We start from the raw sequence: 24,914 nt of genomic DNA, 5'->3' as shown, positions 1-24,914 counted from the left end.
AATGGATAGCATGTCCTCATCCTCAATCCAGAAGATGTCATCTAGGAATCTGAACCAGGTGGAGGGTTTGGGGTTCTGGGTGATAAGCAAGGATTCCTCTAGATGGTCCATGAATAGGTTGGCATAGGATGGTGCCTTGTGGGTGCCCATTGCTTAACCCCAGACTTGTTTGGAGGTGATGCCTTCAAATGACTAGTAATTGTGGTGAGGATGGTGACCAGGAAATAAGTTGTAGATTCAAAATGTGTCAGGCATTAGGAAAGATAAGTGTTCAATACCAGCTAGACCATAGGCATTAGGGGTGTAAGTGTGAAGTGAGGTTACATCAATAGTGACAAACTACGTCCTCACCCACAATTACTTCTCTTTTGAATGCATCTTACTTACTTACTTCCTTCCTTCTTGTCTCTACAGCCCTTGAAGGGCCTTGGCCTGCATCACAATATCCCAACATTCTATCTGGCCCATGGCTTCCCGTCTCCGTCCTCTGACACCAAGGTTTTTCAGGACTTCTTCAATTCCATCCACCCATCTCTTTCTGGGATGTCCTTTCTGTGGTCTGTCCCCAGCCTTGCCATCAAAAATCCACTTAAATGTTCTGTCTTCCTTCATTCTGACCATATGTCCTGCCCACTGGAGTCGTCTTATTTGAATAGTGATAACAATGTCATGTTCTTCAAAAAGGTGTTCCAATTCTGGATTCATACATATGCGCCAACCTTCTTGATCATGTATTGGGTCATGTGTCTGATGTAGAACCTTTCTCTCCCAAATGCTAAGGATCTTTTCCTCATTTGCAGTTATGGTCCATGTCTTGGCAACATATATAACAACTGGTCTTATAATTGATATGTAAATGAGCATTTTAGATTTTTGTGATACAAGCAAGCTACGCATGGGTAGTGTGGCAAACTAGCGTCTGTTGTCTGCCACTATTCCAGCTTTCACCTCGCTGCTGATGTCATTTATATCTGTGATAGTTGATTCAAGGTACTTTAAGTCTCTCACCCTTCCAAACTCCTTGTCGGCTATCCTGAGATTTTGTTGGTTGGTCATTGCTATATATTTGGCCTTTTCGACATTAACTACCAGGCCAAGTTCCCTTGTACCTCTCTCCAGTTGTTGATAGGCATCGGCCAGTACAGCAGTGTTTCGTGCAAGTAATGCCACATCGCCTGCATAGGCTGGATACTGCAGTGAACAATTAAAAATGATTCCTACTCTTACGGTATATTGATAAATTTTACTTTTTGGACTGTCAGACTACAACTAAATCCAACAATTTTCATGCCATATGCATTTTGCCTTTATTCTCTGCAAGGTGTCTTCGGTGGCCTGGAATATGTGCATATTTTTACTATTTAGTTTACATTTTGGGGCAATGTACCCATAGGCTATACACAGTTCTGGTGGTTGGTGTTTGCTATCAAGTAATAATATCTTAAATTCTACTTACAGGTTGCATGGACGATTTTCTGCATATTACGTTTCTGTTCCATTTTTGGTGCCGTTCCACTTCTTGTAATTGCCACTTGCAGTTTTTTCCACATTTCACAGCACTAGGAACTGAACAAGTGTTTGGTGCGTTCTCCTCTCTATCCACTTCCCGGCTCCTGGCTTTAGTTGAGAAAGTCCTGTCAATTTGCTGGGTGAAGTATTCATTGTCTCTGAACTCCGCCCTTAAATGTGCAAGTTCCTTAGGGAAATTCTCTGCATCCAACACTATATGTGCCCTGTGCACAAGGGTTTTGAGCACACTCACGGTTTGGGATGGGTGATGGCAACTTTAAGAATGCAAGTACAAATCAGTGTGAGTGAGCTTACGATAAACAGAATGTCCCACCGAGCTGCCATTCTTCCGTTTGACCAAAACATCCAGAAATGGAAGGCAACTATCTTTTTCTAGTTCCATAGTAAATCAAATATTCTCATGGATGGAGTTAAGATGATGAAATAACTCCATTAACTTTTCTTCTCCCTGGGGCCACACTATGAAAGTATCATCAACGTATCTCCAAAAAACAGTTGGTTTACAAACCGCTGATTCAAGTGCTCTTTCCTCAAAATCCTCCATAAAAAAGTTAGCCACCAGAGGAGACAGAGGGCTGCCCATGGTGACACGATCAGACTGTTCAAAATATTCCTCGTTAAACATAAAACAGACTGAGGAAAAAGCATGTCGAAACAAAGCCTTTATTTGTCATCGTCCTTCACCCACCTATTCCATTCCTTGTTGCCACTCCACAGCTTTCTATTCCACAAGCACATCCATAGTCTCTTTACTTCTCTCCTTCAGCTTCCTCCCCCCTCCCCCTTGGTGCCTCTTGAATGCACCTAGCTGCCTGCTCTCTCTCCACCTCATTCCTGTATGCTTTCACAAACAGCACTTCACCATACCCCACCCGCACCCTGCACCCCCCCGCCCCCACCCCAGCCTTCTCCTTACCCCCACCACCCAGATTACTTCTCATATTCATACCACGCACAGTTACTCATAGTCCGGCCTCAGCAGCCGGAAACAGTGACCACGTGTGTCTGTGTGTGTGTGTGTGTATAATGCTCCCTATGTCACCCTGTGTCACTTATTATTTAATAACAAAATTATATCTTTACCACAGTATATTGGCAGGAGGAGCAAGACTTTTGGTCAGGTGATTACAGGGTTATAAATACAAAATCAAATAGGGGTAATGCAGGAGTAGGTTTAATAATGAATAAAAAAATAGGAGTGCGGGTTAGCTACTACAAACAGCATAGTGAACGCATTATTGTGGCCAAGATAGACACAAAGCCCATGCCTACTACAGTAGTACAAGTTTATATGCCAACTAGCTCTGCAGATGATGAAGAAATTGATGAAATGTATGACAAGATAAAAGAAATTATTCAGGTAGTGAAGGGAGACGAAAATTTAATAGTCATGGGTGACTGGAATTCGTCAGTAGGAAAAGGGAGAGAAGGAAACATAGTAGGTGAATATGGATTGGGGGGAAGAAATGAAAGAGGAAGCCGCCTTGTAGAATTTTGCACAGAGCATAACTTAATCATAGCTAACACTTGGTTCAAGAATCATAAAAGAAGGTTGTATACCTGGAAGAATCCTGGAGATACTAATAGGTATCAGATAGATTATATAATGGTAAGACAGAGATTTAGGAACCAGGTTTTAAATTGTAAGACATTTCCAGGGGCAGATGTGGATTCTGACCACAATCTATTGGTTATGAACTGCGGATTGAAACTGAAGAAACTGCAAAAAGGTGTGAATTTAAGGAGATGGGACCTGGATAAACTGAAAGAATCAGAGGTTGTAGAGAGTTTCAGGGAGAGCACAAGGGAACAATTGACAGGAATGGGGGAAAGAAATACAGTAGAAGAAGAATGGGTAGCTCTGAGGGATGAAGTAGTGAAGGCAGCAGAGGATCAAGTAGGTAAAAAGACGAGGGCTAATAGAAATCCTTGGGTAACAGAAGAAATATTGAATTTAATTGATGAAAGGAGAAAATATAAAAATGCAGTAAATGAAGCAGGCAAAAAGTAATACAAACGTCTCAAAAATGATATCGACAGGAAGTGCAAAATGGATAAGCAGGGATGGCTAGAGGACAAATGTAAGGATGTAGAGGCTTGTCTCACTAGGGGTAAGATAGATACTGCCTACAGGAAAATTAAAGAGACCTTTGGAGAGAAGAGAACCACTTGTACGAATATCAAGAGCTCAGATGGCAACCCAGTTCTAAGCAAAGAAGGGAAGGCAGAAAGGTGGAAGGAGTATATAGAGGGTTTATACAAGGGCGATGTACTTGAGGACAGTATTATGGAAATGGAAGAGGATGTAGATGAAGATGAAATGGGAGATAAGATACTGCGTGAAGAGTTTGACAGAGCACTGAAAGACCTGAGTCGAAACAAGGCCCCGGGAGTAGACAACATTCCATTAGAACTACTGATGGCCTTGGGAGAGCCAGTCATGACAAAACTCTACCATCTGGTGAGCAAGATGTATGAGACAGGCGAAATACCCACAGACTTCAAGAAGAATATAATAATTCCAATACCAAAGAAAGCAGGTGTTGACAGATGTGAAAATTACCGAACTATCAGTTTAATAAGTCACAGCTGCAAAATACTAACACAAATTCTTTACAGACGAATGGAAAAACTGGTAGAAGCGGACCTCGGGGAAGATCAGTTTGGATTCCGTAGAAATGTTGGAACACGTGAGGCAATACTAACCTTACGACTTATCTTAGAAGAAAGATTAAGAAAAGGCAAACCTACGTTTCTAGCATTTGTAGACTTAGAGAAAGCTTTTGACAACGTTAACTGGAATATTCTCTTTCAAATTCTGAAGGTGGCAGGGGTAAAATACAGGGAGCGAAAGGCTATTTACAATTTGTACAGAAACCAGATGGCAGTTATAAGAGTCGAGGGGCATGAAAGGGAAGCAGTGGTTGGGAAGGGAGTGAGACAGGGTTGTAGCCTCTCCCCGATGTTATTCAATCTGTATATTGAGCAAGCAGTAAAGGAAACAAAAGAAAAATTCGGAGTAGGTATTAAAATTCATGGAGAAGAAGTAAAAACTTTGAGGTTCGCCAATGACATTGTAATTCTGTCAGAGACAGCAAAGGACTTGGAAGAGCAGTTGAACGGAATGGACAGTGTCTTGAAAGGAGGATATAAGATGAACATCAACGAAAGCAAAACGAGGATAATGGAATGTAGTCAAATTAAATCGGGTGATGCTGAGGGGATTAGATTAGGAAATGAGACACTTAAAGTGGTAAAGGAGTTTTGCTATTTAGGGAGTAAAATAACTGATGATGGTCGAAGTAGAGAGGATATAAAATGTAGACTGGCAATGGCAAGGAAATCGTTTCTGAAGAAGAGAAATTTGTTAACATCGAGTATAGATTTAAGTGTCAGGAAGTCCTTTCTGAAAGTATTTGTATGGAGTGTAGCCATGTATGGAAGTGAAACATGGACGAAAGATAACCAGTTTGGACAAGAAGAGAATAGAAGCTTTCGAAATGTGGTGCTACAGAAGAATGCTGAAGATAAGGTGGGTAGATCACGTAACTAATGAGGAGGTATTGAACAGGATTGGGGAGAAGAGAAGTTTGTGGCACAACTTGACTAGAAGAAGGGATCGGTTGGTAGGACATGTTTTGAGGCATCAAGGGATCACAAATTTAGCATTGGAGGGCAGTGTGGAGGGTAGAAATCGTAGAGGGAGACCAAGAGATCAGTACACTAAGCAGATTCAGAAGGATGTAGGTTGCAGTAGGTACTGGGAGATGAAGAAGCTTGCACAGGATAGAGTAGCATGGAGAGCTGCATCAAACCAGTCTCAGGACTGAAGACCACAACAACAACAACAACATTGATATGTTAAAAATGCGGCTTATCAGGAAGAAAGATGCTTTGTTCAATAAGGTCTGAAAAAGTTCTACATTCTTTGAACTTGCAGCAGTGTGACTTTATTCTTCAGGCAAATTTTTTGAGATTTCAAAGTACATTCACATCAGACAATGTGTATTTAAGACAATTACATCTTTCTATAATTATGATTTTTAACAGTGACTATCTTGTAGAAAAGTTAAATATTTTGAAATATTAACTTGAACTGAAATACAATGTTAACAGAGAAGCAAAGATCAATACACAAGAACTAGAAGGAAAAACAAACCACCGTACCAAATTTCATGGTGTCTACAATGATGGCATACCTGTATTTTAAATGCTGATCGTAAAGCTGTGCTGGAACGGCCGCAGATCTTCTCGCAGGCTACAGCAAACTTGTCTATCACCCGAGAAAGCTCACACACTTCACTAGCTGTTGCTTTATCTGCCAGCCAACAGGATGACTGTGAATGGAAAGAGCTTCTGTAATAAGGAATAAAATAAAACAATTGCAGCAACTGAACACTTACAAAATTACAAACTGACTCAAAACTAAATTTCATTTCAATTTACCCTTAGACTGAGAAACACAAATTAGTAATGCAGTTAGGTCTGCTATATTCTATTCATTCCTGTAATACGAGCTGCCACCATGACTGACTTCTCAGTGAAGAACTTACTGTCCCACTGATGGCTAAAATTTATTGACACTCTAACAGAAATGTCTTATTCAGTAATACATTTCCAGAGCAACATTTTTAACAAACAATTTCATTCTCAATCGAACAATCCCCACAAAGGACAGAAGTTTGAGGTTTAACTGTCAGTCAACAGAGAGGCCATAATTAATTTAGCACTAGCTCTGGAAGAGGATGGGGAAGACAATCCAGTCATAGCCTCTTCAAAGGAACTGTCATATAAACATTCTCTTAAAATATTTCAATCAACTATAGATTGCCTGGGAAGCTAAACTTTAATTACTGTATAACAATAGCCTTAGAAAAAGGAATGGGACAAGGAAATGTGGAAGAAAAGCAGTACTTTCCACAAGAATATCTTCAAGGGAAAGATAAAAAAACTGTCGGCAACAAGGTCATTAGAAATGGAGCAAAAGCTCGGATTAGGACAAAACGGGGAAGGAAATCTGCTGTGCCCTTTCAGAGGAACAATTCTGGCATTTGCCTGGCGCAATTTAGGGAAATCACAGAAAACCTAAATCTGGATGGCTAAACTATGATTTAAATCATTCTCCTTCAAATATAAGTTCAGTGTCCTAACCACCTTGCTTGGTGATGAACAAAACGGTAGCACTGCCCTGGGCACCAACATGGCACTCCTATACGCTAACCTGTTTATGAGCCATATAGAAAAAAAACTACCTTCACCTCTGATTATTCTAAATACCTTATCTAGTTTAGGTTCACTAATTGCATCTTCATGATCTGGACCCCAGACTGAGACACACTATAATCATCCCTCCACAGCTACAACACTTCCTTTTGTGTCTGCTTCACCTGGTCCTTCTTAGCTCAGTATGCCACCTTTCTGGGCATATGGCTCCATCAAAGCCTCTTCCCCTATAAAATCCACCAACAGGGTGTATATGCAGACGAGGACAAAAAATTTCTGGATTTCCCTGTTAAAAGTACACTTTTTCCATGTTAAGTGACAGTATACATTTCCTTAGAACTGTAAAATTTATCATTCCTTTGAATGGTTATGGTTTCATACACGAGCGCGGAATTTCCCAGCACATTAGAAAACAAAACTCGGGGGTAAAAAACACGTTTTGGAAAGATCTTTGATGTGCAGCAACATGTACACTGCATATTTTCGTACACATGAAAGTATAAATTCGAATTCCACCAAATACTGCATGTGACTTTCCGAAGCATTGAAATCAAGATTGCGATGGGCTATTGTAAGCCAGTCATAGCTCATGTCACATGACCTCGCCAGCCGATGACAAGCAGATATTCAGAATATAGGACACATGACGTAGTCAGCCAATAGCAACATCACTGTTAAGTAGCGTCAACACAAAACCAGGAAAAGTTAATGGTTTAAATTAATATACATAGCATTGCTACAAGAAAAAGCAAAGCTTTCACACACAATATTTGTCTTGAAGATTAATAAGCTACAAGAGAAGCTAAGCTTTCACATATAATGTTGATCTTTGCGCATGTTACACTTTAAGATACATCACATGAATGTGCCAGTAAAATTTCTATTAACGACAAAAACGTCTGATCTTCTGGGATTGAAATTATTCTAAATGGCTCGTCATCAAAGAACTGATTTTTTAATGAAAGTCAAATGCTCTGTGATTTAAGAAATTCATCGTACATTCTCACAATAGTTCATCTTGCTTAAAAGGAAATTTACTTTGAAAGTAACGCTTTTCAAACAACTATTCGCAATATTTTCCCGCGATCTGTTAGAAATAGGTTCATTTCAGCAGTTGCCAGAGTGGCAGATAAGAAGCATCACCGCACTTGCACAGCTACGATGACATAGGAAGCCCCTATGCTCATACATGTAAAACATTGAAAGATCTTACATTACGTTGTAAAAGAAACAAGACATCAGAGGATACTCCAAGAGCATCAGAATTTCGTGAACCATACTAAAATGCATAATTCGGGTTAAAGTGCACATTCGTATGTCCATATTCCCAATGAGGTAGGCCTCGACCTGACATTAAGGTTTTCAGTGTGGTTTTTGGGATGTAAATTTTGCTTGGAGTTCCAGTATTGTATCCCCTTAAGCCCCTTGAAAAGTGTAAAAGCGAGGTTTCACTGTGTGTGTGTGTGCGCGCAATGACTGAATACAAAGTGGTAGCTGTAATCTGCATAAATCCATAATGGCATATGTGCTATAAGATGAAAATATGCACTTGAAATGCAGAGCACAGTTGAAACTAGCCAATAGTGTGGAATTAAACACTTTAAAGCCAAACTTCTTTAGCAAACCGACAAAAATAACTTCATTGTTCTGCAAGGCGATTAACGCTCGAGTGTTAGAAGGGTGGAAATAAAATAAAATCCAAAACTAATAACATATTTTAGCCTTCCTTGCTCACTTTGTGTTACTAAAATGTTTTTGGTTTAAACTGAGCATCAGTTACGTATTTTTACATGCATAGGAAGACGAGTTTTAAGAAATTATTCTCATTGTCAAGTGCACAGTATTTTTTGTGATGTATTACAATTAAACCAATGTGAGTGATAGTTTGTATGTGTGTGGTTTTCTACATAACTGAGGAGGTACAGTACTTGATATCCTCAAAAAAGGTGATTGTACCGCAAGAGATGTAGAACATCACATATGCAAACACCACACAAAATACTTTTGCAAATATTTGCACTTTACAACAAGAATAAATTCTGAAAATGTGTCACGTTAAGCATGAAAAAATATGTAATTGGTGCAGTATTTCACTATTTACATAACGAATGACAGTTGTTGGCTTTCCAAAAACACTGATTATGATGTATGAAATTAAGCCAAACGTTCCTATTCCCAGACAGTTTCAGCTCCAGTTACACAGAGAGTTTTTATTATATAATATACTGTTATTAGATTATAAACGTTTCCCTGACAAGTATTCTGAAACCTATTATGTACATATATCATACATAAAGTGCAGAAATGCAAGGGGGGATCCTACATGTAACTTTTTGTAAAAGCGGGGTTTCACTGTATGTATGTGCAATGGCTGAATACAAAGTGGTAGCTGTAATCTGCATAAATCCTTTTTGCACTTCTGAACTTCACCACACTTAAAAATCTGTCAGCTGACACTATTCAGCATCATACCGCAAATATTTAATAATTCAGCTGTCTCGGTTTATTAGTAACTTGGACAAAACGCAGGAGTTCTTTTGAGATTTCTGCTAGCAGAGGTGGGAAACAGATTTGGCTATGTCATTTCTCGAAACAACTGAATGTTTATAAGCTAAATATAAATAAATTTAGAAAATACTTTCTTACTTGTCGTTCCAAGACCCTGTCTTGTGCTTGAACAAGTTGAGCCACCCTTTCGTGAGCATAGTCACACACTGACGTCATGAGGTCATGCAGCTTGTTGCTGACACGCTGGTGTTCATCCGCAGCCAACAGACTTTCACCTGGGTCGGATCTAGAGAAAGAATACAATCTCTTTATTTCCTTCCCCTTCTGATCAACAGAACTTTACAAAATTCTATAGGACTTACATTACTGGAAATTATAGGTTATCATTTCACATCTTTCAGATTTTTTCAAAAGGGAAATATTTCACTTTTAGCTTATCTTGGCGTTACTATTTACATTTCAATTGCTATAACCAAACAATGCTACCTGCACTTTAAAGTACACCACTGAACAATCTAATTTATATATTTTTCCTGAATATTTGGAAAATTTTACATGTTCATATGGAAAGTGTAAGTGGAACAATGGAATTAGCAGTTTGAATGTATTTCGGTTTCTTTTCACAGGCTGCACAACAAAGGTTTATAAGGACTGATACTCTAAGAAAAAGACAGAGTTGTTCAAGACTTTTCTGATGAATTAAATTTTTAAGATCAAAAACACAGAAAATCAACACAAATTAAGAAATGATTTACACACAATATCTGTATGGTGCAATAAATGGCAACTGATCCCGAACAGTAAAGATTGAAGTCCTCCACACATTACAAATAATTTGTTAAATTTCAATTACACAGTAAATAACACAACTTTAAAAGATGACAATCCATCACATAAAGGAGATGCTGAGTCACAGACAACCACAACAAAAAGACTGCTATTGATATCTCTCTCTCTCTCTCTCTCTCTCTCTCTCTCTCTCTCTCTCTCTCTCTCACACACACACACACACACACACACACACACACACACACACACACACACACAATATTATCATTATTCCATCTTGCATTTTCTATTGTTTAAATTTGGGGTTATTGATTCAACTAAATACCTAGGGATTACAGCCATGAACTACTTAAATTGGTACTGTCCCATAGAAAATGTTGCAGGAAGGCAAACCGAAGACTATATTTTATAGGCAGTGCATTAGAAGACAAATCCAATTTATAAAAGAGAATTACTACACTATGCTTGTCCACCCTCTGCTAGGGTATTGCTGCAAGGTATGGGTTCCTTACCAGGTACAATTAACAGAGGCCACTGAAGTAGTTCAAAGAAGGGCAGCTAATTTTGTATTGTCACACAACAGAAGAGTGTCACAGATATGGTACGCAAGCTGAGGTGGCAATTATTAAAACAAAGACTTTTACACCACAGCGAGATATTTTCACAAAATTTCAATTACCAACATTCTAATCTGAATGCCAGATATTTTGTTGTTTCCCATCTACATAGGGAGAAATGAGCATCATAATAAAACAAGAGAAACCAGAGCATACTCAGAAAGACTTAAGTGTTCATTTTTTCCAAGTGCTATTCAAGAGTAGGATGGTCAAGAAATTGTCTAAGTGGTGAAGCAGCTGAACACAACTGATTGACAACAATGAAATTTGTGTGGTGCGTCAGTACTGAATTTTCATTTGTAAAGAGAATCAAACAAGGCAGTATGCTTCTCTGGATGAATAGATATAATGAGTGGTGCAGGGAGCTACTCCCAGTGAACTACTTTTATAACAGAGAACCTGCAAATGGAGATTACTGGAAAGTATCTGACATGTTCAAGCAAATTCAGTATCTTTCCAGGTGGCTGTGCCCCACTATCAAAGATTTCTCTAAATTTCTGAACTTAATGGCTATCATAGTTCAGCATAGACCTCAGAAATGGGTAGTTTGCACAATGGACAATTTTACTGCATCTGAGTGTTGAACTGCTTACATTAAGTACACCAAGTGGACTGTTATTCTTAGTTAGGGCAACATTTCTGTGAAGTGTTATGATAACCAGAATATCAGCTGCTTACTACAGGCTGCTTTGTGAGAGGAACACTGGAAGTTCATTAAATTCTGCTTCTCCGAGTAGTGCCATCATTAAAAGTAATTACAGAAACATTACAGTTGATGATAAAATTCTCTAGGGATTCCAGTCACATCCAGATATTTAAAATCTACAAGCTTTCAAATGATTACTTCTCGGTTACTATTGAGTGGTGAATGTTGTGTGGTTACTGTCGCTGTTCTTATATAGTGGGCTACTGCCTGTAATGTCACTGGTGCCCAGTCCAGTGCCACATAAGGTAATATTTTGGTTGCAAGACAACCCCCGCCCCCCCCCCTCCCCCTTAACCACCACCACCACCACCACCACCACCACCACCACCACCACCACCAACCTCCTTATACCTCAGGGGATCCCCTGACCTGTGGTTCTGGGCAACTTTTCCATAACTCCCACTTCCAAAACCTCGCTAATCCTTTTTCTTCATCCCACTTCCTTTCCCTTCAACCATGCTCCTAGAAAATGGAACCACTGCTTTCAAAAACTTGTACATTTCCATACCTATTATAGGTTTTCACCTTCAACAAATTATCGATAGAAGAATAAGCATTTTGTCCGCAGTTCACAGAAAACTACGGGACAATTATGGTGATTATAACCCTTTGGAGAGTAATAGTGAAGAAAAAAAAAATAGTTAACCCTTGAACTGAATATGACATATGTAGCAGTCCCAAATCAGTATGTGGACTGTGCTAATAATGCAGCATCAGAAGAGTCAAAGTCAGATACACTGTATACACTCTGAAGTTTCCTCTAGGCAAGTACATACTATACCAACAATGGTCAACGAATGACAGTCAACCACTTTGATGGCCAAAATTTTCTTAGTGTGTACAGGCAGCAAATTTGAGCCAACAAAGCATTTGGCCATAGCTGCAGTTCAGACTGCAGGCAGTAACATCAAAGCAGTGGAAGTCAGATGGGCTTGGGGTCCACTTCTAGTGTGGACACCGAGTCAAATGTTTCAGTTCAGAAGGGACTTATTGTATCTGTTGAATGAGTATGTATTTCCCGTGTCTAAAAATACTGAGAGTATTGAGTGGAAAACAGAAACAGCATTAAAGGTGATAGTCTCATTGTGAATGGGAATATTTATGGGATCCTATGAACTGAGCTTGTAAAAATACACTCCTGGAAATGGAAAAAAGAACACATTGACACCGGTGTGTCAGACCCACCATACTTGCTCCGGACACTGCGAGAGGGCTGTACAAGCAATTATCACACGCACGGCACAGCGGACACACCAGGAACCGCGGTGTTGGCCGTCGAATGGCGCTAGCTGCGCAGCATTTGTGCACCGCCGCCGTCAGTGTCAGCCAGTTTGCCGTGGCATACGGAGCTCCATCGCAGTCTTTAACACTGATAGCATGCCGCGACAGCGTGGACGTGAACCGTATGTGCAGTTGACGGACTTTGAGCGAGGGCGTATAGTGGGCATGCGGGAGGCCGGGTGGACGTACCGCCGAATTGCTCAACACGTGGGGCGTGAGGTCTCCACAGTACATCGATGTTGTCGCCAGTGGTCGGCGGAAGGTGCACGTGCCCGTCGACCTGGGACCGGACCGCAGCGACGCACGGATGCACGCCAAGACCGTAGGATCCTACGCAGTGCCGTAGGGGACCGCACCGCCACTTCCCAGCAAATTAGGGACACTGTTGCTCCTGGGGTATCGGCGAGGACCATTCGCAACCGTCTCCATGAAGCTGGGCTACGGTCCCGCACACCGTTAGGCCGTCTTCCGCTCACGCCCCAACATCGTGCAGCCCGCCTCCAGTGGTGTCGCGACAGGCGTGAATGGAGGGACGAATGGAGACGTGTCGTCTTCAGCGATGAGAGTCGCTTCTGCCTTGGTGCCAATGATGGTCGTATGCGTGTTTGGCGCCGTGCAGGTGAGCGCCACAATCAGGACTGCATACGACCGAGGCACACAGGGCCAACACCCGGCATCATGGTGTGGGGAGCGATCTCCTACACTGGCCATACACCACTGGTGATCGTCGAGGGGACACTGAATAGTGCACGGTACATCCAAACCGTCATTGAACCCATCGTTCTACCATTCCTAGACCGGCAAGGGAACTTGCTGTTCCAACAGGACAATGCACGCCCGCATGTATCCCGTGCCACCCAACGTGCTCTAGAAGGTGTAAGTCAACTACCCTGGCCAGCAAGATTTCCGGATCTGTCCCCCATTGAGCATGTTTGGGACTGGATGAAGCGTCGTCTCACGCGGTCTGCACGTCCAGCACGAACGCTGGTCCAACTGAGGCGCCAGGTGGAAATGGCATGGCAAGCCGTTCCACAGGACTACATCCAGCATCTCTACGATCGTCTCCATGGGAGAATAGCAGCCTGCATTGCTGCGAAAGGTGGATATACACTGTACTAGTGCCGACATTGTGCATGCTCTGTTGCCTGTGTCTATGTGCCTGTGGTTCTGTCAGTGTGATCATGTGATGTATCTGACCCCAGGAATGTGTCAATAAAGTTTCCCCTTCCTTGGACAATGAATTCACGGTGTTCTTATTTCAATTTCCAGGAGTGTAAATTGAAAAGCTTAGGTGCTATGAGGGAAATAAGTGAGCTGTTAAAAAATAATGTGCATGATGTGAAAAAGAAAATGGAATGTTTACAAATATCTTTTTACTGCAAATACAGCTCTCCTGAGAGAGGTGTCATCTTGGGAAATTTTAGGGCCTACACAATTCAATGACAATACAAAATCTGTAGCCCTCACTTGCAAAATAGTTATGAAGCAGCCCATACTCCAATTCAGCTTTAAGGTCGATCTTAATTTTGTCCCACCACATTGCTCCCTACCGTTTTTTAAAAAGAGAGTTCATTGACAAGCATCATTTCTTCTTCTTTTCCTGACGGTCTGCTTATTGCAGCAAAATAAATGCTGCACCTGTGACAATTGCTAAATCCTCTTTTCCCCAACACAGTATCGGCCAGTGAAACTGTTGTTACAGCACCACTTTATAACAATAACACATTGGAAGCAACCTCGACAACTTATCAGCATCAACTACAATTCCACTTGGCTGAATACCTAGGTCCTGACCCCCTGGTTTGGTGAGGAAGACAGACTGAATGCCAATGAATTGGCGACCAACATTCGGTCAAATCCATTAGCTGTCATACATTTGATGGGCTAGTGTGTGCGTGCCTTTACAGGTACATGTGATATGAATATGCAACTCGGCCTTGCCACTCAATGCAATTGCTACTGGTAGTAATGGCTTTATTAGTGATAAATAGGAGAGGCATATTTAAGTGGTACTTTTCATCTGGTGAAGTTTGCAAAATTACTATGTTGTGTGTTTCAATGCAATTTAAAGATGTGATTTGAAATTTGTCAAATGAAGAATTAATGTTATTTCTATTCTTTTTCCCCTTCAAATGAGAACACTGGGACAAAATCCTGGTCCTTTAGCTCCTCAACAAATGAATTTCCTGTCACTGCCCTCCACGACTTAAACAGATAATGGGGGGAAAAAAAGGAAAGAAACAAGATCCCTTACCTCCAGTAACAAAAAGCAACACATAGGACAGTACACAGTGGCACACAAAAGAGCTTAATATCAAGGAACATGACTGTGTCATCAAATTTGAGAACAAATTTTATCCTTATTAATAATGGTACTGTGTTGGAAATATTTCACAATGTTTTTCAGTTTAACTTACAACAAAATGGTTCAACGCAACACGACGAGACCTAACCTGAAATTTTTTTACACAGGAGAGATACACAGAAATAAATGTGCAAATAAATTTTAGCTTCTAAGATGCACTGGAAATATTCTTAAAATAATGCTAATAATATTTTTGTCACTCGAAAAACCATCTGTAACCACAGTTTGTACAGCCCTTCCTGCCTAGTGTTTGAATTGGCGAATGAGCAGACACAGCTGCAACAGGAGACCACAACACAAAAATCCAGGGTGCACACATGCAAATTTTAAACACTTAATCCATACCAAATATGCCATGTATCAATTTGAACAGCTTGCAGTTCACACTCACAGCTAAAATGTCTCAGATGTAATTCTTATAAAGCTGACTAGCAGGGGAAAAACATCACAGCAGCGATTGATGTTACATTACAAACTACTTCCATCTATCAGGACTTCAAGTTGTTAAAATATTTCTTACAGATATCACTTTATAACACTTCCTGCATCACAGATTTTATTATAATTTCTGAGTAATGTATACTGTACTAACAACGAAACATTTCCTTAATATTCCCCCTACTAGTAACAAAATTGCAAAGTGTCTACTGAATGATGAAAACATTTGCTTTGCAACATGCACACATTTATAAAACATTGTGTGATGCAGACTAATATTGCACAAATGACTGATCTGTAAGAATACTGTTCTGCTGATAAACCAGAAACAACAATGAGGTACTGGAAACTATGTTGTCTGACTATTTCCTGTAAAATGTTTTCCACTGTCGAAAGTCTTTACTGTGGGGTTCAGTCACATTAGTTGTTCCAGGTGGAATCTGGATTAGATCAACAGTCTTTCCATCCTTTTCCTGACGGCATGTGTGGTGTCATGTCCAGGCCAGGAGTACAACAAAAGCAACAAATACTTTTCTGCAGCTGGGGTATGATATTTTGAATAGAATGTTAAAACTATTATTTCCTATTTTTCCAGCTTCTGATACATCAATTACAAGCCCTAAACAGCCATTCTTTAAATGTTGGTCCAAATTTACCTTGAGGTTCCTGAAGACAGGTAATAAAGCTGCAGAAATGGTAACCCACTCAGACTTGTCATTGGCATTATTGTCTATGAATGTGTCATAGCATATACCGATTGCACAACCATTTTTTTTTTCCGCCTCAAAACGATAAACTACGATAAATATTTTAGACAAGAAGAGAATAGAAGCTTTCGAAATGTGGTGCTACAGAAGAATGATGAAGATTAGATGGATAGATCACATAATGAGGAGGTATTGAATAGAATTGGGGAGAAGAGAAGTTTGGGGTACAACTTGACTAGAAGAAGGGATCAGTTGGTAGGACATGTTCCGAGGCATCAAGGGATCACCAATTTAGTATTGGAGGGCAGCATGGAGGGTAAAAATCATAGAGGGAGACCAAGAGATGAATACACTAAGCAGATTCAGAAAGATATAGGTTGCAGTAGCTACTGGGAGGTGAAGAAGCTTGCACAGGTAGAGTAGCATGGAGAGCTGCATCAAACCAGTCTCAGGACTGGAGACAACAACAACAACAACAACATGGTTTCAAAAAATCTGACAGACTGGCTTTATACACAAAAGACATAGGGGTAACAACAAGCTTCATTTTCATGTCCTACAAATTTCTCTATACTACCCCGTCTATTAACAGCAGCTCCTCTACATGTTAACCTCAAGTAACTGGCAGAAGTTTCATTGCTGTATGTCTGTTAGTTACTGTTCAGTGCTGTACTCTCCAGACCAGGCTCCTGTAGATTTCTGAAATTGTTTGGCCATAGGGCATACTGCCAGGAAAGAACTGACCTTTTTTTTCCCCAACACATGAAATCTGTACAGAAAGTTCTGGAACTTTGTCCTTAAAATTTTTCTATGCTAACCATTGACTTATTATGCATGGTCTCCTTTGAATTGCTGGATAGCACCAAGTGCCATCTGCAGATTTTTTTATCTCATCTGTAGTTGCAAATCTTTGTCCATTCAGCAGGTGATTTTTGAGATGGCAGAGTTCAAGGAGCAGCACATCTGCATTAAATTTTGCTTGAAACTCAAGGAAACATTTACAAAAAAAACACCAAATGATGCAGGAAGCCTACGGTGATGAGTGCTTAAGTCATACTTGATGTTATGAACGGTTCACATGTTTTAAAAATGACCGGATGGAAGTGAAAGATTACCCTTGTTCAGGATGCCCTTGGATGTCTCCTGACAACGCCTATGTCAGGAATGTCACTGAAATTGTGTGTGCCAATCGAAGACAGATTGACAAAGATTGCAGAAGAATGGAACATTTCAATTTAATGATGTCATAAAATCCTGACACAGCATCTTGGAAGGCATCGTATTGCTGCCAAGTTCGTCCCACAGCCCATGAGTCAAGATCAATAAGACTTTTTCCTCACAACCTGAGAAGAACTTTTCGTTCGTGCAAATGAGAATGACTTGTTCCTGAAGAGAATCATAACTGGTGATGAAATGTGGGTCTATGGTTATGGACCACGGTTCAGTCTTTACAAAGGGTCAGGAATGGTTCTCCAAGACCAAAGAAAGCTCGTTAGGTCAGGTCAAAGGTCAAAGCCACACTGATAGTTTTCTTTTACTTTGACGGATTAGTTTATCATGAATTCGTGCCACAGGGACAAACTGTTAATCGATGGTATTATTGGGTTGTGTTATGACTCCTGCGAGATAATGTGACAATAGACTGGCCTGAAATGCGCGAGACAATTTATGGCTATTGCAGCATGATAATACACCTGTACATTCATCTCTGTTGGTCCGTCACTATTGCACAAAAAATGAAATCACTGTGCTGCCTAATTCTCTGTACTCTCCAGACCAGGCTCCTGTGGATTTCCAAAGTTGAAAACCCTGCTTCAAAAAATATTTGCAACTAAAGACGAGAAAGAAAAATCTTGGCGCTATCCAGCAATTCAAAGGAGACCATGCATAATAAGTCAAACTTAAGCATAGAAAAATTTTAAGGACAAAGTTTCAGAACTTTTTGAACAGATTTCATAGGTTGAAAAAATCAATTCTTTCCTCGCAGTATGCCCTATGGCCAAATAATGGTACCACAAGTTATGAAAGCTGTTCTTTTTATCAGCTCTTGTTTATGACTGCTGGTCTGCTGACATTTGCTATTTTCTGCAGACTGCAGCCTCAGATCAGCTCTGAATTATATATTAGTTTAATTTTGTTGAATCAATTACAATAACAATTCACCAAGAAGGTATCAGCTACACTCACCCTACACCAACATGTATTTCAGTAGGGATATCTTCAGCAGATCCAGTACTGCTGATTGCAGCAGGCATCTTCCCTGCACTCACATCTGCTGCTTGCTGCATGACATCATGAACTGCCTAGAGAAAAGACCAATACCAGTTTTTTTATCTTAGCAATGCAGGTCTTAAATATCAAAAAGTGTGTGTCAACTGTGTAGATCTTAATGTAAATGTAGTGAACTAAATCTGCAAACTTTCAAAAATAAATTCCTTCCGAAAAAACGGAAGTTCAGTGTTGCCAGACCCTACCATCAATTTCAAGGAGGATTATTTTCCAGTAATACCACGCTAAATCATTGGTAGTTTCCCCAGAACTAAAAATTAGTAACTGCTCACAAGGCAAGGAATCCACTAATAAAATTTATAAAATATAATTAATGACATAAACATTAATAATTATACACTGCAGAATCCACTGGTAAAGTCATACTGTAGATGTGCGAGCAAAAATGACAACTGATCTCATTAGTTCAATATAAAACAGATGTTACCCTGCCCCCATAACTTTATTACTACAGCACACTGTTTAGCAAAAAATTGTAGCTTCCTGGCAAATTCAGGCAATTAATACTTAATTCAGACCGTTCTGATGTAAGTAATTAGCATGGTTAGCGTACTTTTACTCTTGTAAGCAGCTGCAACAGTGTACCCGTGGTGCGCCTGAGCAAGTGCAACCAGTCAGAGATTGCTAGCCCTTGCAGTTGGTCACCAACTCCTGTAAGGGCCACCTCATTGTCAGTAGAATCACTTGCAGCCACCTCTTCTATAACAATCTGGAAAAAAGTGTGCTTTGAGCAAGCAATACTCAAAATAATTCATTAAAAACAACCAAGTCTTCAGGTTACATTGCACTTATTTTATCTACAATTCTCTCCCCGGAAATTCATACATCTCATTTCTTCAATGTAATTTTCAACTGTAGCAAAGCAGTTGCTTCAACATAAAAAAAAAAAAAAAAAAAAATTACATAGTTGTCGATCACATCACTTAACAGATCTAGTCTCCTTCTTCGATCCACCTCGAACACAAGGATTCAATATTCTGCGTGCAGCTAGTGTTCTGACTAGGGCTTTCCACACCATTTATACCTCAATTGGCAATAAACTCATATCTATGAAATACACATAGAGACAGGATAATTTTGCAAAAAGGAAAATATGAAAAATAACAGCAGATTTTAGTAAAATAACATTAACTGTCAATTTTTATGAGATTTCGCAAAGTTTGCCGTATAATAATGTCAAAAGTCTGAAGACGACAGTTTACTAATATTTGTAACCGATAGTTAATAGACGGAAAATTGCACTTAGAGTTCAAACTTCCTCAATGTTGATGTTTGTTTACAATCTTAAAATAACAATCCATTTCCTGTATTGCAATTTTTTGAAGTAACAACAAAAATAGAAAGTTTCAAAGTGAAGATGTTTCCAATGACGACTTTTTGTGTTCTAAATGTTTTGACGAAATAACAACAATGATAGTATCTGAAAAAGGTGAAGCATCCCGCGGCACAGATGATGCAGATGTTGCATCAATAGAGGAAGAATTAAATACCCTGAATCAGTCAACTACAGAGGTAAGTGTTAGTCCTGTTAAGAAACCGTGGTCAGTGAAGTCAAGTCATAAGCTCTACGCATCAAGAAAGCACAGAGAAACTACTAAAGCTATGGATGAATACACTACAGCAAAACTGACCACACTCTTCAAAGTAGAAATTCCATCTTCAGAAGAAAATGAACCAAAGCACTCTTGCACCTCTGGTCACAAATTTTTCACAAATATCAATTCAGCTGTTGAATATTGTGCATCCTACAGTGAAAAGGTGCAAGTTTTAACTATTATTCTACAGACATTTTCAAAGAAAACAATTTTGAACCACATTCCATCAGTATCAAAGTACATGGTAGACAAACAAGAAATGTGAGGTCTGTAAAAGGTGTCTTTGGAAGACCAGATCCACATTATGGTCATACTGTAGAAGCAGCCCAAGTTCAAATAGTGCAGCCATTTTATCTTGAAGATAAATGCGACTGTTCTCACCAGAGTACCAACAAGAAAGACACTAACTGTAACAATTGAAGGTCAAAAAAATTGTGAAAGTGAAGAGATACAGGACTCACAGTATTAAAGAAACTTTTGCAATTTATAAGAGCAACTATACAACTTCACATACTGGAAAATCAAAATTGTATGCACTACGACCTAAGTGGGTAGTTCCACATCCACCTAGAGATGTCTTGTGTGCTTACTGTGTAAATTTTGAACTTTGTATGGTAACATTGAAGAACTTACTGGAGTATGTGACATATGACACCTTGGTTACGCGTTTGAAGTCATTAGTAATCTACGACGTAAAGCGAGAGACTTGTTTGTTTCAAGAATGTGGTGACTGCCCTGGAAAGGGAGGACTGTCTTTACAGACACTTGGCCTGGAAGATGTAGCAGATAACTCTGCAGAAATTACATATGCGACATGGCAGGAAAAGAAACTAATTAAGAAAAATGTTGCATTTGACAGTTTTACTGATGAACTTGGTAGATGGTCAGTAACACACAAGCATATGAAGAAATTGCAACAATAACACAATGCAGAAGTGAAGGGGTGTGTACAGGCTGAAGAACTATGTTTAGTGCCTCATTGTGATTTTGCTGAGAACTGGTCTGTAATTCTCCCACAAGTAATACACGTGTATCATTGGAGTAATGACCAGGTTTCAATTTTTACAGGAGTGACATATTTTCAAAACAAGACCACAAGTGTTGCAGTTGTAAGTGATGACACAGGACATGACTCAGCACATGCTTTGCTAGCAATGAGAAAAATTCTTCAACTGCAAACAGAGGCAGAGAAGATCATCATTTTATCTGATGGCGCTCATAGTCATTTTACAAATAGTTACCAGTGGTTTGAATTGAGTAAGTCGCTTGTGCCAACTGACAGGGTATACAGTGCTACTGGTCAGGGGAAGGGGCCTTGGGATTGTGTAGTAGGCCCGCTGAAACACCATGCTACAAAACAATCTTTCCAGACCACATACAGCTGCAATTCAGAATGCTGAGGATTTTACGAGAGTCGTGAAATCTTGCACATCCACAGCCCTCATTCTTTTGTCCAAAGAGGATATCAAAGAATTCCGTGAGCAGAAAAAAGAAGGATGGTCCAAACAAACTACTACTGTGAAAGGAATTCAGAAGACACACTTTTGGACTCAAAGTGATGGGCCAACTCACGTTGCACGCACTTTAAAGAGCAAGTAAGAAGAAATTCCTGTTTTTCAGCCAACACCTCAGAAACAGCTGGATAATACTCAGATTCACAACCTGAGAAAGGGGATGCTTGTGGCGTGTTTGTATGACTGTGACTGGTGGATTGTAGAGATTATAGGCACCAGTTATGAGTGCAACGAAATTGTAGTGAACTTCATGCTACCACATGGACTAACTGCTGGGTATAGGTTTCCAGCTGAAGAACAGCAACAATGCCATCAGTGCTCACTTCCAGTTCACAATGTTTTGAAGATTGTAAGGGCTCCAGTTCCTATTGTTTCAACAGGAAGCCATCACTACATCAAAGGAAGATACTGAAGCAGTGGAACACATTTTTAGTTCATTCACTGGCTAATTTAAGTACAAAATAGAGAAATTGAAACCTTTACAAGTCTTTGGACCTTTCACATACATTTTGGAACTATTTAAAATGCTTGAAAAATGAGTCTCTCACTCATCTTTCAAAACTAAAATTATGTTAAAAAAAGTCTAGGTTTTGATTTTTACGAGCCTGTTATGTGATAATGTAATAAAACAGGTTTTATGTATGGCAAAAACTTCAATTGTTTATAAAACCTGTTCAGCCTTAAAGTGGAAGCTCCCCTTTTCAGGGAATTTAGAACTATACGGTATTAATCAACAGGAAAAAAATCAAAATTTTATGGATCGGCATTTTTTTCCCATAAATTATAGAAAGTTCAAAACACTTTAGTAAAAGAACTTTGACAGATAAGTACAAATGGAGGATTTCTTTGTAATCATAATAGAAACAAAAACCAATAAAATATCTAGAACTGTTCCAGAGATACAGCATTTTAAAATTTTTTCCAAAATTTGCATCTTCAAAATGGTATGCGCAGAGTCATCTTTGGAGGGCAGTATCTCAGAGCAGAAATTTTTTTGGAGAAAACAAAAGAATACATATTCCTTACTTAGTCTTTCATTTTAACATATGCTAAACTCCATAACATCTGATACTATGAAGATAAGATTTTTTCCTAGACTGCCTGAATCGATATGGACTCTAGATGGTAGTGTCTAATATTTTATGATTCCCCAAGAGTAATGGTAGATAAGATGTATGTAGATTATTTTAATATATGCTATGACACTTACAAAGCCTTCCAATGTAATAAAGAGAGAGGTAAGAACTATTACTGGCATCTCAGATCTTAAAAATACTCACTAAAATAGCAGATTAAATATAAACATGAAGAGTTATTGTATGTAAAATAGTTTACATTCCCAAAAAGTAAAGAGGCATCAGATACATAAATTTCATTTTGGATTTGCCACTGGATTGAAGTGTGTGGAAAAGTATGATACCTTCAAGATACTTATTCATTTAGTACTGCGAGAGACAGTAAATGTACGAAATCGTGAGAAGAATAACGATGAAACATCTGAGACCTGAGTGATCTGTAGCATTTCTCAATAAGAATACACAATTTACATTGCGTGCTATTTTCATTCTGATAGGTTGGCAACACTTTTTAATATTCAGGTGTCGTTTAGAGATATTTCATAAAGTGTATATGATTTTTAGTCAGTAAAAGGGTATTTGAATTCATCCACAATTTGACAATGCACTGAAAACCTTGAAGTAAGTGGATGTTAAGTTGCCAAAGCAACATCATTCTGGCCAGTCTATGGAAAATATCGCGTGAGTAAATGAGTGCAGATCAAAGTCTCCGAGCCTTTATCAGAAGGACTGAACGTTTCAAGGAGCACAGCACAGCAAAATCTGAAAAAGAATCTTCGTCTACACCATTACAACGTCCAACTCATGAAACAACTACTGCCAACTGACCATTTTCAATGGTGTCAATTTACCAATTGGGTGGTGGACAGCCAAAATGTGGATGACAATTTTATGAGGAACATCAGTTTAATGATGAAGTGCATTTCCTTCTGGATGGCTACATTAACTAGCACAGTTGTCAGATTTGGGCAACAAGGAAGCCTCGAGCAACACTTTGAAAGCCAATGCACGTAAAATGAGCAACTTCTTGGCGTGGATTTTGGGAAGCCAGGGTGGCTCGGCCATAGTTTTTAAGAGAATGAATCAGGTAACTGAGTAATGGTTTTTAAGAGAATTAATCAGGTAATTCAGTGATGGTAAACATAGTATGTGAGTTTCTTTGGCCCTAACTGAAGGGGGATGGACTTTTAAAACAGGTGGTTCAAACAAGATGGCCATATGTGAATCATGCTAACTGTTGCAGGAGAAATTTCCTGGGTATGTTATCTCAAGCCATGGCGATCTGCCCACCAAGAACTTGAGACAAGACACAATGTTACTACTTCCTCTGAAGCTACATGAAGTTACATATTTTCACAAACAAACCAAAAATGATTCCCAAGTTACAACAGTAAACTGAGTGCGTCGTCATGGAAACTAAGTCAGAAAAAAAGGGAAAGAAAGAAACACTAAGAGTTTGTAAACAGAGTTAGAATTTGTCAACAAAGAATTGTCAGACATATGTCCCATTGTTTTCCACATGTAACTCCATTCTATCCTCATGAGTTTAAAATAAAAATAATTCAACTTTTCAAGTAACTAATGTGTTGTATTCAAAAACTAAATTGCGTTTTTTTATTGGGACACCCTTTATACATCTGCACAAGCCACGAGAATTTTGTATAAGCTCGAAGATTAGAAGTTGACACTGAGATGGATATAAGGTAAGTTTGCAACTTATTGCCACAGTTGTTTTTTTTTTTTTCTTTTCCGTTTGTAAATGATTAGACATATAAATTTAAAAGATTGTTATGTATGTGCCTGAAGACAAAGCCACAGGGCTTTTAAACTAACTGCTAAAATGAAATTGGGACTGGGTAGCTTTCTCATTGGAATGTGTGCTTTTGCAAAAAATTTAATTTTTTTTCTGAAGTGTTCTTTACTTGTTTTCTTCTTTTGGCTGGCTCTGTTTAAGGTTCCAATAAATTACCATTTCTGTTGAGAAGCAGCAGCATTTTCCAACTGGTAAGTTGTGCGCTACCTGACTCAACCCACCTAATTCGATAATTATAAAATTGACAGAATGTTGATTTTGATCTTTTGTTCGTATTCATAGCCATCTGATCCATACTTAACAATACTACAAACAGAACTGACTAAGTGTTTGGCACAGGAGTAGTAAGAAAAGTAACTATTCCAAGGAGCAAACACTCCAGGACAAATCGGAAAAGTGTGGGACTTTTTTCATCTGGGGAAAAAAAACATGGGAATTTTTTATTGTTTTAGTATTCAGTAAA

General features: G+C 39.3%; 1 protein-coding gene across 1 annotated transcript in view; it reads right to left on the bottom strand.

Moving 5' to 3' along the window:
* LOC124802565 (vacuolar protein sorting-associated protein 54) overlaps positions 1 to 24,914 on the bottom strand; it is a 152,590-nt gene that overhangs the window by 60,498 nt on the left and 67,178 nt on the right. Inside the window, exons 11-14 of the mRNA XM_047263434.1 lie at positions 19,007 to 19,162; positions 18,352 to 18,467; positions 9,400 to 9,547; positions 5,730 to 5,867 (exon numbers count right to left, since the gene is read on the bottom strand). Of these exons, the coding sequence (XP_047119390.1) occupies positions 5,730 to 5,867; positions 9,400 to 9,547; positions 18,352 to 18,467; positions 19,007 to 19,162 (558 nt within the window). The remainder of the gene's footprint in view (positions 1 to 5,729; positions 5,868 to 9,399; positions 9,548 to 18,351; positions 18,468 to 19,006; positions 19,163 to 24,914) is intronic.

This window comes from Schistocerca piceifrons, chromosome 6 (assembly GCF_021461385.2).
Source record: "Schistocerca piceifrons isolate TAMUIC-IGC-003096 chromosome 6, iqSchPice1.1, whole genome shotgun sequence".
Lineage (NCBI taxonomy): Eukaryota > Metazoa > Arthropoda > Insecta > Orthoptera > Acrididae > Schistocerca > Schistocerca piceifrons.
The sequence above is the reverse complement of the archived record's forward strand: the minus strand, read 5'-3'. Positions and strand labels throughout refer to the sequence as shown.